The sequence below is a fragment of the Rhincodon typus genome, chromosome 11, assembly GCF_021869965.1.
Source record: "Rhincodon typus isolate 14 chromosome 11, sRhiTyp1.1, whole genome shotgun sequence".
NCBI lineage: Eukaryota > Metazoa > Chordata > Chondrichthyes > Orectolobiformes > Rhincodontidae > Rhincodon > Rhincodon typus.
Window position 1 is genome coordinate 41,268,754 of NC_063342.1, and position 12,789 is coordinate 41,281,542.

General features: G+C 37.8%; 1 protein-coding gene across 2 annotated transcripts in view; it reads right to left on the bottom strand.

Annotated features, from left to right (window-relative positions):
* The window catches only part of usp9 (ubiquitin specific peptidase 9), a 161,930-nt gene that overhangs the window by 74,279 nt on the left and 74,862 nt on the right, over positions 1-12,789 (bottom strand). For both annotated transcript variants that reach the window (XM_048603190.1, XM_048603191.1), the window contains 4 exons: positions 10,019-10,149; positions 7,983-8,261; positions 5,754-5,879; positions 1,262-1,387 (listed from right to left, as the gene is read on the bottom strand). In XM_048603190.1, coding sequence (XP_048459147.1) covers positions 1,262-1,387; positions 5,754-5,879; positions 7,983-8,261; positions 10,019-10,149 — 662 coding nt within the window. The remainder of the gene's footprint in view (positions 1-1,261; positions 1,388-5,753; positions 5,880-7,982; positions 8,262-10,018; positions 10,150-12,789) is intronic.

Sequence of the window (12,789 nt, forward strand, 5' to 3'; positions counted from 1 at the left end):
CTTGACATCTGTCATACAATTTGGAATTTTGAGTATTCTCCTAGTTAGACACTCAACCTGAATGAACTTGTACTCATCTGAAACCTTGCTGCAAATATCCTAACTCAAGTTTTACTTGCTCATCAATGAGTGCACCCTCATCTACAGATATCATTCCAGCAATTTATGAAATTTATTTTCTCATGTTGAAATTCCTCCATCCGTCAGCCCTTTCATTCCAATTGCTGCTAAGTCCCCTTGAAGAATAACACCCACCAATAGTTCATATAATTTGAGCATGTCTGCTCTAGTACCATTGTCAGGTAAGCAGCAAAACTCATTACGCCAATAATGATTTCAGAAGATATAACTTATAACACAAGGCAGGGTAAAATTGTACCTTCCAGAAAAATCATTGTATGTATTATCCTTCAAAAGGGACCAAACAGATGCTCAAACCTCAGTTTAATATTTCATCCAGGGACTGCACATCCAACAATTCAGCACAGAACTGAAATTTTGGCATAGATTATGTGAAGTCTTGGCATCCAGCTGGCACTCAAACTCAAGTCATGGTGAAAATGTCACAAATTTAACCAAGTGGACTATTAAGTGAAGTCTTCCAAACATGGATTACTATTAGGAATATCTGGCTGTTGTGATCATCACCTCTCCTGTGGATTTTTCCTGCTCAGTTTGAAGAGGCTTATTTGTTTTTCTAGACTTATACTGCTGCTCAAATTGAAAACTCCTGACTTTTCTCAATTTGAAATCTATGCATAATGTTGTTCAATAATCTGTAAAACCAGCACATTGAATCACATCATACATACTTATGAATAGCTCTTGATCAAACAGTCCAGTGAGTTGACCAAATAAACGCACAGTGACATACAATGGTCTTGGCATTCAAATCCATTTTTGCCAATGAACATCAACATTCTACAAACTGAAGTGATAAAGAAATTGCTTCTGTTTAAAGAAATAAAATTTGCAGTCAATGTGAAAGAGTATCAAAAAAACTTGAGTTTTTTGAGTATTAAAGTCAACATGCACACTTTCTGTCAAACACTGCAAGGATGACTTTCTTTGGAGCTCCTGCAATTACATCACAAACTTCAGGAGAAAAGCTATTTATGCACATAAATATAATCTCAAGCTACAACACAGAACCTAGAGAAACTTCCAAGAAATTCACCCATAAAGTAATCATTTTTGACTTAGGATTACAAGATATTTGAAATTGTGTTCTTAAAAATCAAATTTAAAATAATTAACTTACTTTCTCATATATCTTGCTAATTTCTTCACTTGAACTGAATACAAGCTGTATTGAACCACAGCCAGAGGCCCAGATAATCTTTTGCACTGCTCTAATAACACAAATGTCTGGGATGTATTTTGAAGCCTTGGAAAGAAAACAGTATGATTAACTAAATTCTGAACAACATTTTGGAATACATAATGCAACAGTGAAATGGTTAGTTTTTTGACAATAACATGTAACTATTACAAACACCAAAAGAAACTTCTAGAAATTATCCAAGAATGCAACTGACTCCAAGTCTGCTTAATCCCCATTATGTTTATGTAACAGTCATCCGTGAGAAATTCAATATTTCATCATTTAAGCTACTCAGCACTATGCGAGTGCACAAATCCCCTGCTTAATTCACCTACAAGCCTGTTTTTAAAAAAAAAAAAAATCGAACATTGAAAAATGTTTTCAATTTAATGCTTTAGTTGGTGTAATGTTCAAAAATGATATAGCTCAAAAGTGATATAGCCAAAACCTGATCACCAAGGGTTAATTGTTAGGGGTTAACTGGACATGGCATTAAGTGAAGGAAAATACGTGAAAAACAGACTTAATGGAAAAAATGCCTGCTTTGGCTGCCAATGACCTTGCCTTGGAGTTGAGAATAGGCTGTTTTGTAGCAAATTTATTAGCTTAGTCTAATTTAGATATATGCAAACTAATGAGCGAATATGTTAGTTTAAACTATTTTTGATATACTTCATAACCGAGTCTCACTGCCTTCTGCCCATCGGGGATTCCTGCGTGACGGCTGGCACTTCGAGATCTGTTTCCACGAAACCGGTCTGCAAATCCCAGTCCGATGGTGAAAGTCCATAGCCCTGGTCTCTCAAACCCAATTCAGTGGTGAAAGGTCTCCTGTATTAGTATTATTCAGAACCTGATATTACATGCCGTATTGCCATCGGAGTACTTTCCCAAGTTTGTGACAGGTGGTCACAATTTTGGTTTTTTATGCACATGAAATCTTGATGTTGTGAATGGTGTAGTGGCTAAAAGCATCTTGCATCCAGCTCTTATGTAGTTGAATGCTACAACTGGTTGAACGTTTTGTTATGTAAGTGTAACAGTCATGTGTAAAAAGTTACACAAGTCTTGATCCAATTCCAATTGGAAAAAGCCCATAACCGCAAGTTTCCACAACTATATTGTTAGGTGAAAATACCTAACACGTTCTTGAAGGTCTGATCAAAATGAATACCAGAAGACACAGTTATAAAGATATATTGGGAAGCTGGAACAGTTTTCCTTGGAGAAAATAATGCTGAGAAAATTTCATAATTATTCAAAATCATGAAGAATCTGAGTCTTGACATGTGGAACCATGCCAATTTTTGAAGGTTTTGAGAACTGAAGGGACAGATTTCAAGCACAGCAAATTTTGCTTTAACTGGCACCTTATGAGCTGGTATGCTGGATAAACCGGCAAAAATTATATACCTCAAATACTGCAAGTTTACGGTATTATCATGATCTCCATGATGTCCAAGTAGTCAGCAGAGGGTGCATGTGAGAATGCTCTCCAAGTTTTATTTAAGGCAAAGTTGCATTATTATTTAAGTGATTTATGCTGTAAATAAAGTATAACAGTGACACGTACACCCCTGGCATTACATTTCTATTCTTAGTGTGCTTTACATTGATTATGTGGACACCTTGATCAACTGGAATATTTAGTCAACCATCATACTTCTGGTCCCATAGGTGCCATTTAATGATAAGTTTGATGCAATTACAAAGTGGAGGAAGAGATACACAAGGGAAAAAACTTGTGAATGCTCAGTTGTTTGGATCCAGAATGTAGTGTCTGTGGGCGTGAAAGGTGGTTCAATTTAGACTTTCAACAGGGAGATTAACAGTTATCAAAAAGGGAAGAATATGCAGGAGAGAAGGCAGAAAAATGACAAATTGTTCATTCAAGTGTTAGTGCAAACACCATAGGCAAAATGGACTCTTTCCACACTAATGATTGTGAATTTCATGAGTGTTAATTCCCCAGTTTTAACCATGTTTCCTCAATTTTTCTGACATTCACAGAATCAGAGCGGTCAGCCTGCAATAGCTAACCACTCCTGCACACTCAGGAAGAGTGAAGTTAACTCAAGAAATGATCTGAGCAATGTATTCAAGTGCTACAGAATCACTTCCAAATACTGTCAATGTTCTGAAGGGAAACTGTAAAACTTACAAATATACCAAATACCGCAAAAAAGGCATACCAAAGTAGCTGCCAGCGACAATTCAAAATATTTTTTCAAAATGAAGATATCTAATATGCACAAACATGTGACTTAAATTCGCAAAAATGCATGAAGTCATACTCTGCAAATATCTAAGCCCAGTGCTTCAGCATAGGTCACATCTATGCTAACAGGTATGAATGATTTGGCATACTGAAAATCTGGTGAGCTCAGGTAGTCGTTAGCAAGTTGGCACAAAAAGTGGCCTTTCAAACTTTCATTCCTGGACAATTTGACAATTTGTACAGAGACACTCCATTTCAAGAAAGATAATGAAACATCCGAAAATACACAATTGTCAAGTATCTGTTCAGTACTTTTGAAGCAATAGAAAGTCCATCCAGAACAAAGCACGTGTGTGGTTGTGTAACACCATTTTCCTCACCCACAATATTATCAGAGCAAGCCCTAACCTTCACTGCCTAAGTTGAAGCCACCTGAATTCTGTTTCAGCTCAGATTTGGAGTAAAGTTCTGTTTTAAAAAAAGGATCTACCAGAGGTGGTGGAGGAACAGCAGGCCAGGCAGCAACAGAGGAGCAGGAAAGTTGACATTTCGGGTCGGAACCCTTCTTCAGAAAATGATTTTCTGAAGGAGGATCCCGACCTGAAACGTCAACTTTCGTGCTCCTTTGACGCTGCCTGGACTGCTGTATTCCTCCAGCTCCACACTCCTCTCTGACTCCAGCATCTGCAGTTCTTGCTTTCTCTACCAGAGGAGGATCTGGTTAACTGACAACCTGGGCAATTGCTGAAGTTTGGGAAACAACAGCACAAAAGAAAATATAGCTTGAGAGCTTGCATCTTGCTGTTGTCATAAGCCCCAGGATCAACAAATAATCTTGTCTTGAGCCTTATATTTTGAGGGAGGCAGTGACAAAGCAGTAATGTCACTTGACTAGTAATCCAAAAGCCAGACTAATGTTCTTAGGACATGGATTCAAATCCCATCACAACAGAATGATACTTGAACTCAAAGATCTGGAATCAAAAGCTAATCAAATCACAAAATGTATAACCGTTGTCATAAGTCCTCCATACCCATGGTTCATTAATGTCCTTCTTAAAAGGTAATTGGCTATTCTTATCGTATCTGGTCTACGTGCAACTCTTTGCCCAATGTGGTTGACATTCAACAGTCAAAGAAAGAGCCTATTAAGCCACTCATTTCAACGGCATTTGGGGATAGGTAGTAAATGCTGGCTTCACCAACGATGTCTGTGTTATGCAAATGAATTTTTTAAAAAAATCAAATTTAGGAGATAATTTGACCTGCACATAGGTTTTGAACATCTTGGGTTATTATGGCTTAAAAACGAAAACACAGACAACAAAACCGGTGAGAAATAACATTTCTCTAATTCAGTCAGCATGCATCTTGGCAAAGTTACTCCATCTCTTGGACAACAAAAGCACCTGGCAAAGCTAAAGTGAATTTAAATAATCTACTCCATTAATTTTTCTCCTCAACCATCTAAAGGAGGCTCTACTGTCACTTGCCAAGATGACTATACAAAGTGCTATGGGTAAACATTGCGTATGCCCTCAACAATTATTTCTTTTCCTCAAAGTACTTTTCTTCTTTTCATTGAAAGGAATGATGCTGATTAGCATCTGTCATTTAACATTAAATGAACGTTGGGCTAGATTTAATTGGAAACTAAATCTGTTTCTTCACTTGACTCCAAAGAATTCTGGCACTCAGATGAAACAGAGGAATGCTTCATGAGAACCAGTTCTGATTTGTGGATAAGAGCTCAAATGGAGAATTCAGAATCGTAACTGACTTATGAAGTTAAATCTGTTTATACTTGTGTTAATACCAGTATTTCTCAGTCTATTGAATCCTGAGAAAAAGTATCATTCTGTTGTGGTGTTAACAGAAATAAACATCAATTTACTGAAAGGATCTCACTTTCCATATGCCAAGATAAACAAAAGACTCACTTGGTATGTGACCTCATATTGGAAAAGAATGTTGTTTGGCAACTTGGGCAGTTTGATGATCAGCATTACTCAGGTGGAAAATAACTTCTCACCTGGTTTGGACCACGAATCAATATCTGCACAGTATTCACAGAAAACCATCATATACAATTGTATACCATGATCGTTTGAGAATTTCTTTCAATTGATAATAGGGAAGAAAATAATAAGCAACATTCTTATCACACATATTCAACATTTATAACCAAACCCCAAAGACAAACATACTAACCTCATCTGAAATTTGCTGTGCCAGGCGAATGGCAACATTTCGCAACATACATTCTGAAGTAGGGTTTGGAATGTTATGCAGAGCATTCTGCAGAACTACAGCCTGGCTATGAGTAGCATGATTTATCTGTTTAAAAATAAAAACAAACTTTAACAAAATATGGTATAGGGACATCATGATATCTTGAAATAACGAATAAAACAAAATTAATGTGACATGATATTATCTATAGAGCATTCTGCCATCTACAGAGCAAGTGAACATTAAGTATGACATATTAGGTTGGCAACACAAATGAGAACCAGTGATCAAAATTTTTCAGAGGGCAAGTGAAAAAAGAAATGAGCAAAGACAGAATGTGGAAAGAGACTAGCAATCAACATTAAAATAAACCTGAGAAGTCTTTTGTAGGCGTACAGATAATAAAAAAGTAAACAAAAGATTAAGTATAATAGACTAAAACAGAAGTTAGGTACATGCAGACAGAAAGCATCGCTGAGGAACCAAATGACTACTTGACATATCTACCAAGAAAGATGCTGCCAAAGTTGTGGTGAAAGAGGAGATAAATTGAAAACAAAATGGAAAAGAATGGCTGCACTTCAAGATAATATGTCAAGATGACAGGATCAAATAAGATGGACCGAACATATGGAGGGAATTAAACAGTAGAAACTGTGGAACTAGTTGCCATTATCTTCCAATCCTTGTTAGAAACGTGCGAGTAGCACGCAGACTGGGGAATTGCCAAAAGTGGCGCAAGGGTAAGCACAGAAAATGCAGGTCAGTCAGTTTGACCTCAGTATGAGGAAAACTTTCAGAATCCAGGAAAAAAGCAACCATCACTTGGACCCATGGAAACTAATGAAGTTGTGACAATGAAATTATGACAACTGTTACAGGTAAATTGCATCTGATTTGAGTTTGCTTGCTGAAGATAATGCAATTAAACAGGGTATATGGACTTCCAAATGATATTTGAAATAGCATCAAAGTTCAAGCCCATAGATAAGAAAATGGCAGCATGGATACTAATTTGGCTTACAGATAGCAAAAAAAGAACAGCAGTGACTAGTTTGTTTTTGGACTGCAGGAAGATGTATTTGGTCCACTGCTTTTTATGACGTGCATTAATGACTGAGACTTGGGTGTGCAGGGCATAGAACGAAAATTTGCAGATGATATAATTTGGAATTCCTGCGAACTTTGATGTGAACATTTATAAATGTTAAGACAATACAGCCTGGTGGAATGGACAAACACAGTGCAAATGAAATTTAACACAAAAAGCATAAAGTGATACCGTTGTATAGGAAGAATAAGGACAGGCAATTAAAAGTGTCAGGTACGATTCTAAAGGTGGTGCACAGGAACCTGGAGATATGCGTGCACAAATTGTTGAAACTGGTTGGGTGGTCAATAAAGCATATGAGATCCAGCTACTTAGAAATACAGAGTTTATCTAAGCATGCAATTATGGTGAATCTTGATGAAACATTTGGTGGGCCTCAAATAAAAGTAGCATGTTCAGTTCACGCTTTAGGAACAATGTCAAGATATTGGAGTGGGCACGAAAAGATTTAAGAGAAGGGATGCAGGGATAAGAGACTTCTATTACAAGCCCAGATTGGTGAAGCTGATATTTTCCTTACAGGCAGTTAAGAGCAGTTTTGATGAAGGAACCATGAAGGATCTGGATAAAGTAGTGCCCATTGTCACAAAGGTAACAAGCCAAGGTAAAACATTACTATGTAATAAGCAGTTAGGATCTGGAATACACAATTCTTAGATTCAGACTTTCAGTCATGACTCCAAAAAGGTAATTGGCTAATTACATGAGGAGAAAAAAAATTGCAGGAAAGACAGGAGAAGTTCTGACAAACATGACAAACCAAATGGCCTTTTTCTGTGCTGTAACCATTTTAGGATTCTAATGAAAAGAACTGTATATTTAAAACTAGATAAGATAATAAAGCACAATCCATATCTTTAAAATAATTCAGAAGAGGTCAAACTGTCCCAATGGTCATCTAACTTCCCCATTCTCAAATAGATTACAACTTCAAACTCACTGGCTGCAGGTTTAATTTATTTTTATTGACAAAATCAGCAATGAGGCAACTCTCACTGATAACATCTTCCACACCCTTAACATTAAGAAAATCTGGCTTTTACACAATACCAGACCGTAGTTTAACAAGAGTTTGGCATTATTAAAAGGATACATACCGGTGAAACAGTACTGGAACCTTCCACAACTGGCTGAAATGCTTCTGCCACAGCTCTAACATGACCATATCCAACTGCAGTGAGCAATAATTTGGCTATTTTTAATGCATTAAGATACGCAGCCCTTCGAGTCTCCATGTCTGCATTTAGCAGGAAGTTATTCCTGGTTAGTATGCCAAGAACAAGGAATACACCTCCACTTTTTAAGAAGTTGTATTGGAAATCACTTGCGTCTTCTCCCAAAGGTGCACTGGCAGGCATTAACAAAGCATACACCACCTGTAGGGGAACAGAGGTATTTTTATACACAATTCAAAGCCAATTTTCACTGCAGGCAAGTTCAATATTCTTATTTGTAGGCCAACTTTTATGACCATCTTCATGCCATGTCATCAAGATACACTGTTACAAAAAATGAACTCTAAACATTCAGTATAATAATTTCAGTCCCCAAGATCAAACCAAAGCCTGCTTGTAACTCATTTTCAAGATCCATAAATAAGGGACAGCATAGTGGCTCAGTGGTTAGCACTGCTGCCTCACAGTACCAGACACCCCAGTTTGATTCCATCCTTGAGCAACCATCTGTGTTGAGTTTGCACATTCTCCCAGTGTCTGCTGCGGGTTCCTCCCAAAGTCTAAAGATGTGCAGGTTAGGTGGATCGGCTGGGGTAAATTGCCCCTCATATCCAGGAACATGCTGGCTACGTGGATTAGCAATGGAAAATGTCGGGTACAGGGATAGGGTAGTGTGGTGGGTCTGGGTGGAATGCTGTTTGGAGGTTTGGTGTGAATTTGATGGCCCGAATGGCCTGCTTCCACGCTGTAGGGATTCTACGATTCTCCTCACTGCAGACTTCAAAGGTGTCCATTCTCCCTTTTCCTCTCTTCCTAAATAATGGGATTATGTTTGTCATCTTCCACTCAGTAGAAACATTTCCAGAATCTACAGGATTACAAAATATAATCCATTCTCACTATCTACATTAGGGCCACTTCCTGCTCTTGCCCTAAACTGGGAAATATCAACTTTGCTTTTAGTTTTACTTGCTTCCTTCAGCTGCAACTGCAGTGTCACCATTTCTGGGGTCAGGTTATCAATCAAGTCTATCAACACCCACAGCTACCTCATGGACACATTCCCACAGTTTGCTTCCTATGAAGTCCATTCTTAGTTTTTTTGATGCCTCATCCATTTTGACAATGCAATCTTTCACATCAGCATTTTGTTTCTCCTTAAGCGGATTTCCCGACGTTTATTGATTTAAACAAGGCCTTCAAACATGCCCACCACTTTTACTAAGATTCTGCTCTTTGCACTCCCCTTCCCTCCCTTTAACCATTAGAGGATTCCCTGCATCCATCATCTCCCACTTCAACAGCCTCTGGGCATAATCTCCAGTGTGAAACCAACAAAAAAAAATCTTCACCATTCCTCCCAGCACTTCATAGAACCATTCCTCAAGGACTCAAAGCACTTTCCTATTGTATCTTTCTATGGGACACCAAAGGATACAAAATCTGCCCATTTATTGAGTCTTGCCTCATCATCTAACTCGCAATTACAGTCGTTCCATAACAGGAAGTCATGTTTATTGTTTTCAATTTAGTTTGCAATAGTCACTGCTTACAATGCAGTTCTCTCTACATTGAGCAGCCCAAATGCACATTATGTGACTTTTATGCAGAACATGCATTCAGTTCAACAAACATGACCTTATGCTACTGGTCACCTGTCTTATTAATTCTCCAACCTCGCCTCCCATGAACTCCCTGTCCTCAGCCTACTTCAGTGTTCCAATGATGTTCAAGTCCAAAAAAAAACAGCATCTTACTCTTTCATTAGATGCCCTTCTAGAGTCAAATATTGAGTTACTTCAGAGAGTAATTGCTACTCCATTTTCTGCCTCAAGCAGGCCACAGCAAAGACATTCAAATCACAAAGTCTCAGTTTTTCCCTGCCATCCCCTCCAAAAACATGATTGCAGCCTTTTGCATAATGGTGTATCATAACTAGAAATAAACAGATTACACACCTCAGTTAGGTATAACACTTGAGAAGCAGACTGTCCAAAAAAAAGAGAGTCAAGATTTGGACTGAGACTGCTCTCCCCAAGTTTTGCATGATCCAAGCAAATAGCACGAAGTTTTTCAACTGTAGTGTTATCTGAAACAGAAGAACGTAAAATTATGCATAATATGACGATCGTCAGGAAAAGTGGCCAGATTTAGTATTTTAAACCCTCGATTATTTGAATATAACTAGAAAGAACAGAGGTTTCCATCTTGCACTCATCAGGACAAACACAAGAACACCAAAACTTAAAATAATCAGGAGAATTTATACCACAGGATAGCAGATAAATCAGTTTAATTTTAGAGACACCATTGAAAGACCAACATTGATGGTCCCTTAGATACAAGTCAAATCCTTAAGGGATAGGACAAGACAGAGAAATGGCATGGCATAAGATGAATTCACTTATGTGGAAACGAACAAGTTGAATAGCTTTTACAGAAGAGAAGATTTAAGGGCTGCGAAAAATTAAGAAGGGATTTTACTGGGGTAGACAAAAGGAGAACAACACTTCAGGACAACTTGCAAGCATACCAACTTAAGGGGAAAACCAACATTTCTCAGGACAATGCCTTGACCAACCAGAATCACCCTGCCTAGTTAAAAATTTAAACAAAGCCTGGCAGTTAACTATCAACCATCATTAAATGGCACAGTCTCCATAAAAATGCCTCTACTAATCATAACCCACTTGGCAACCTATCAGCATTCTCTTCTCGTGCAGTATAAACATGATATTTTTTCCCCTGTTTAAACTGGTATTCTTGCAAATTGGCACAAAAAGCTTTGACAAAACTTGTACGTTTTTCAGCAATACTCAAGAGCTATTCTATCAAATGATTATTACACTTTTATTTTTGCCTGGTTGGCATTTTTCAATTATATAATTGGTTCACGATGCATTGTAGACATTGCTCCCAGCTAACATATATCCTTTGAAAAGCAATGGCATGACTATCTTCCTACATTACAAATAGTTACAGGGCAAAGGATTTCAAATACAGAGTTACATCAGAACTAAGTGACGTTCAAACGTCATGTTGAGTTTTTATTTTGAAATACAGGCAACTAACATGGATCTTTCAAAATACATTGTTAACATCCAACCTGCATTATTAAAATAATATTCGCAGAACCTTACAAAAGATTGACTGTCTCTGAATTAATTTTTACTCCCCCTCTATCCCCAAAATTACAACTAAAAATTCATCAACTCAGTTAAGGGGGATAAAGCAAAGTAAATTGTTTCAATTGTGAAATCAAAGTAATTAAATTTAAAAAATCCTAGATGTATTTTTAATGCAATCAAGTGTGTCTCAATCTTCAATTTACTGTACATTTCAAAAAAACATAATTGGTCTTAGGACTAAAATCACTAACACCCATTTTCTGACAAGAACATATATATATTTTACTTCCAAGACTATGAACAGTGTGCAAGAATAAAAAAAAGACTACATAAGAACATGATCTAATTCATTATTCCCTTTCACCTGGCTTCTATGTACAATCATGTTGATCCATATTTTTCCTGATGCATCTCGGCATGGTAAACGACCTCCAATAAAAATGATTTTGTCACTTTAAGAAGGTACAATTTACTTCCAGTGAAGCAGTCTGCAAATGTGAATTATGTGTCTATGGGGCTGGAGTTTGCATTCGTTCTTGACCAATAGAGAATCCAGTACTGATAGTTGCCTTTTATTAATACAACTTTTGTGAAAACCTCAGCAAGCAATTGATATTTCTTCCATTGTAGCATCAGAATTCACATGGTGAAAAACAAAGTTTGTGTAGACTATTACGATCTCAGGAAACACAAACCATGATCATAAGGCATCAAGAGAAAACACTTTTCCCACCTAAGACTGGGAGAACTTATTATAGGACATCCGTGTAAACATTCACGCAAAGATAACAAACTTCAAGAGTCCTACAGCATGGAGACAGGCTGTTCAGCCCATGCTGACCAAAAATGTCCATCCATGCTAACCTCATTTCCCTGCACTTGGATCCATATCCTCTACATCTTTCTTATCCATGTTGTTAATGTACCTGCCTCAACCGTTTCCACTCGCAGCTCATTCCATATGCGTACCACACTCATTCCACATGCATAAAAGTGTTGCCCTTCAGGTTCCCATTTATTCTTTCCCCTCTTACCTTAAACTGATGCCCTCTAGTCCTCGATTCCCCAACCATAGATAAAAGATTAATTGAATTCACCCTACCCATGCCTCTCATGATCTTATACACTTCTAAGATACCCCTCAGTCTCCTACGCTCTAAAGAAAAAAGTCCTAACTTGTCCAACCTCTCCCTATAACTCAGTCCGTTGAACCCTGGCAACATCCTTGTAAATTTCTTCTGCATTCTTTCCAGTTTAATAGCATCTTTCCTATAGCCAAACTGAACACCATACTCCAAGTGCAGCCTCATCAACATCATGTACAACTGCACATAACTTCCCAATTTCTATTCTCAATACAGTGACTTATGAAGACCGCTGTGCCACAAACCACCTTCACTGCCCTGTCTATTTGTGAGTCCACTTTCAGAGAACCGTGCACCTGAACTCCAAAGGTCCCTCTGTTCCACTACACTCCTTAAGGCCCTACTATTCACCATGAAACTCCTACCTTGATTTGACTTTCCAAAATGCAACACCTCACACTTAGCTATCTTAAATTCCATTTGCCATTTCTCAGCCCACTTCCCCAGCTGATCAAG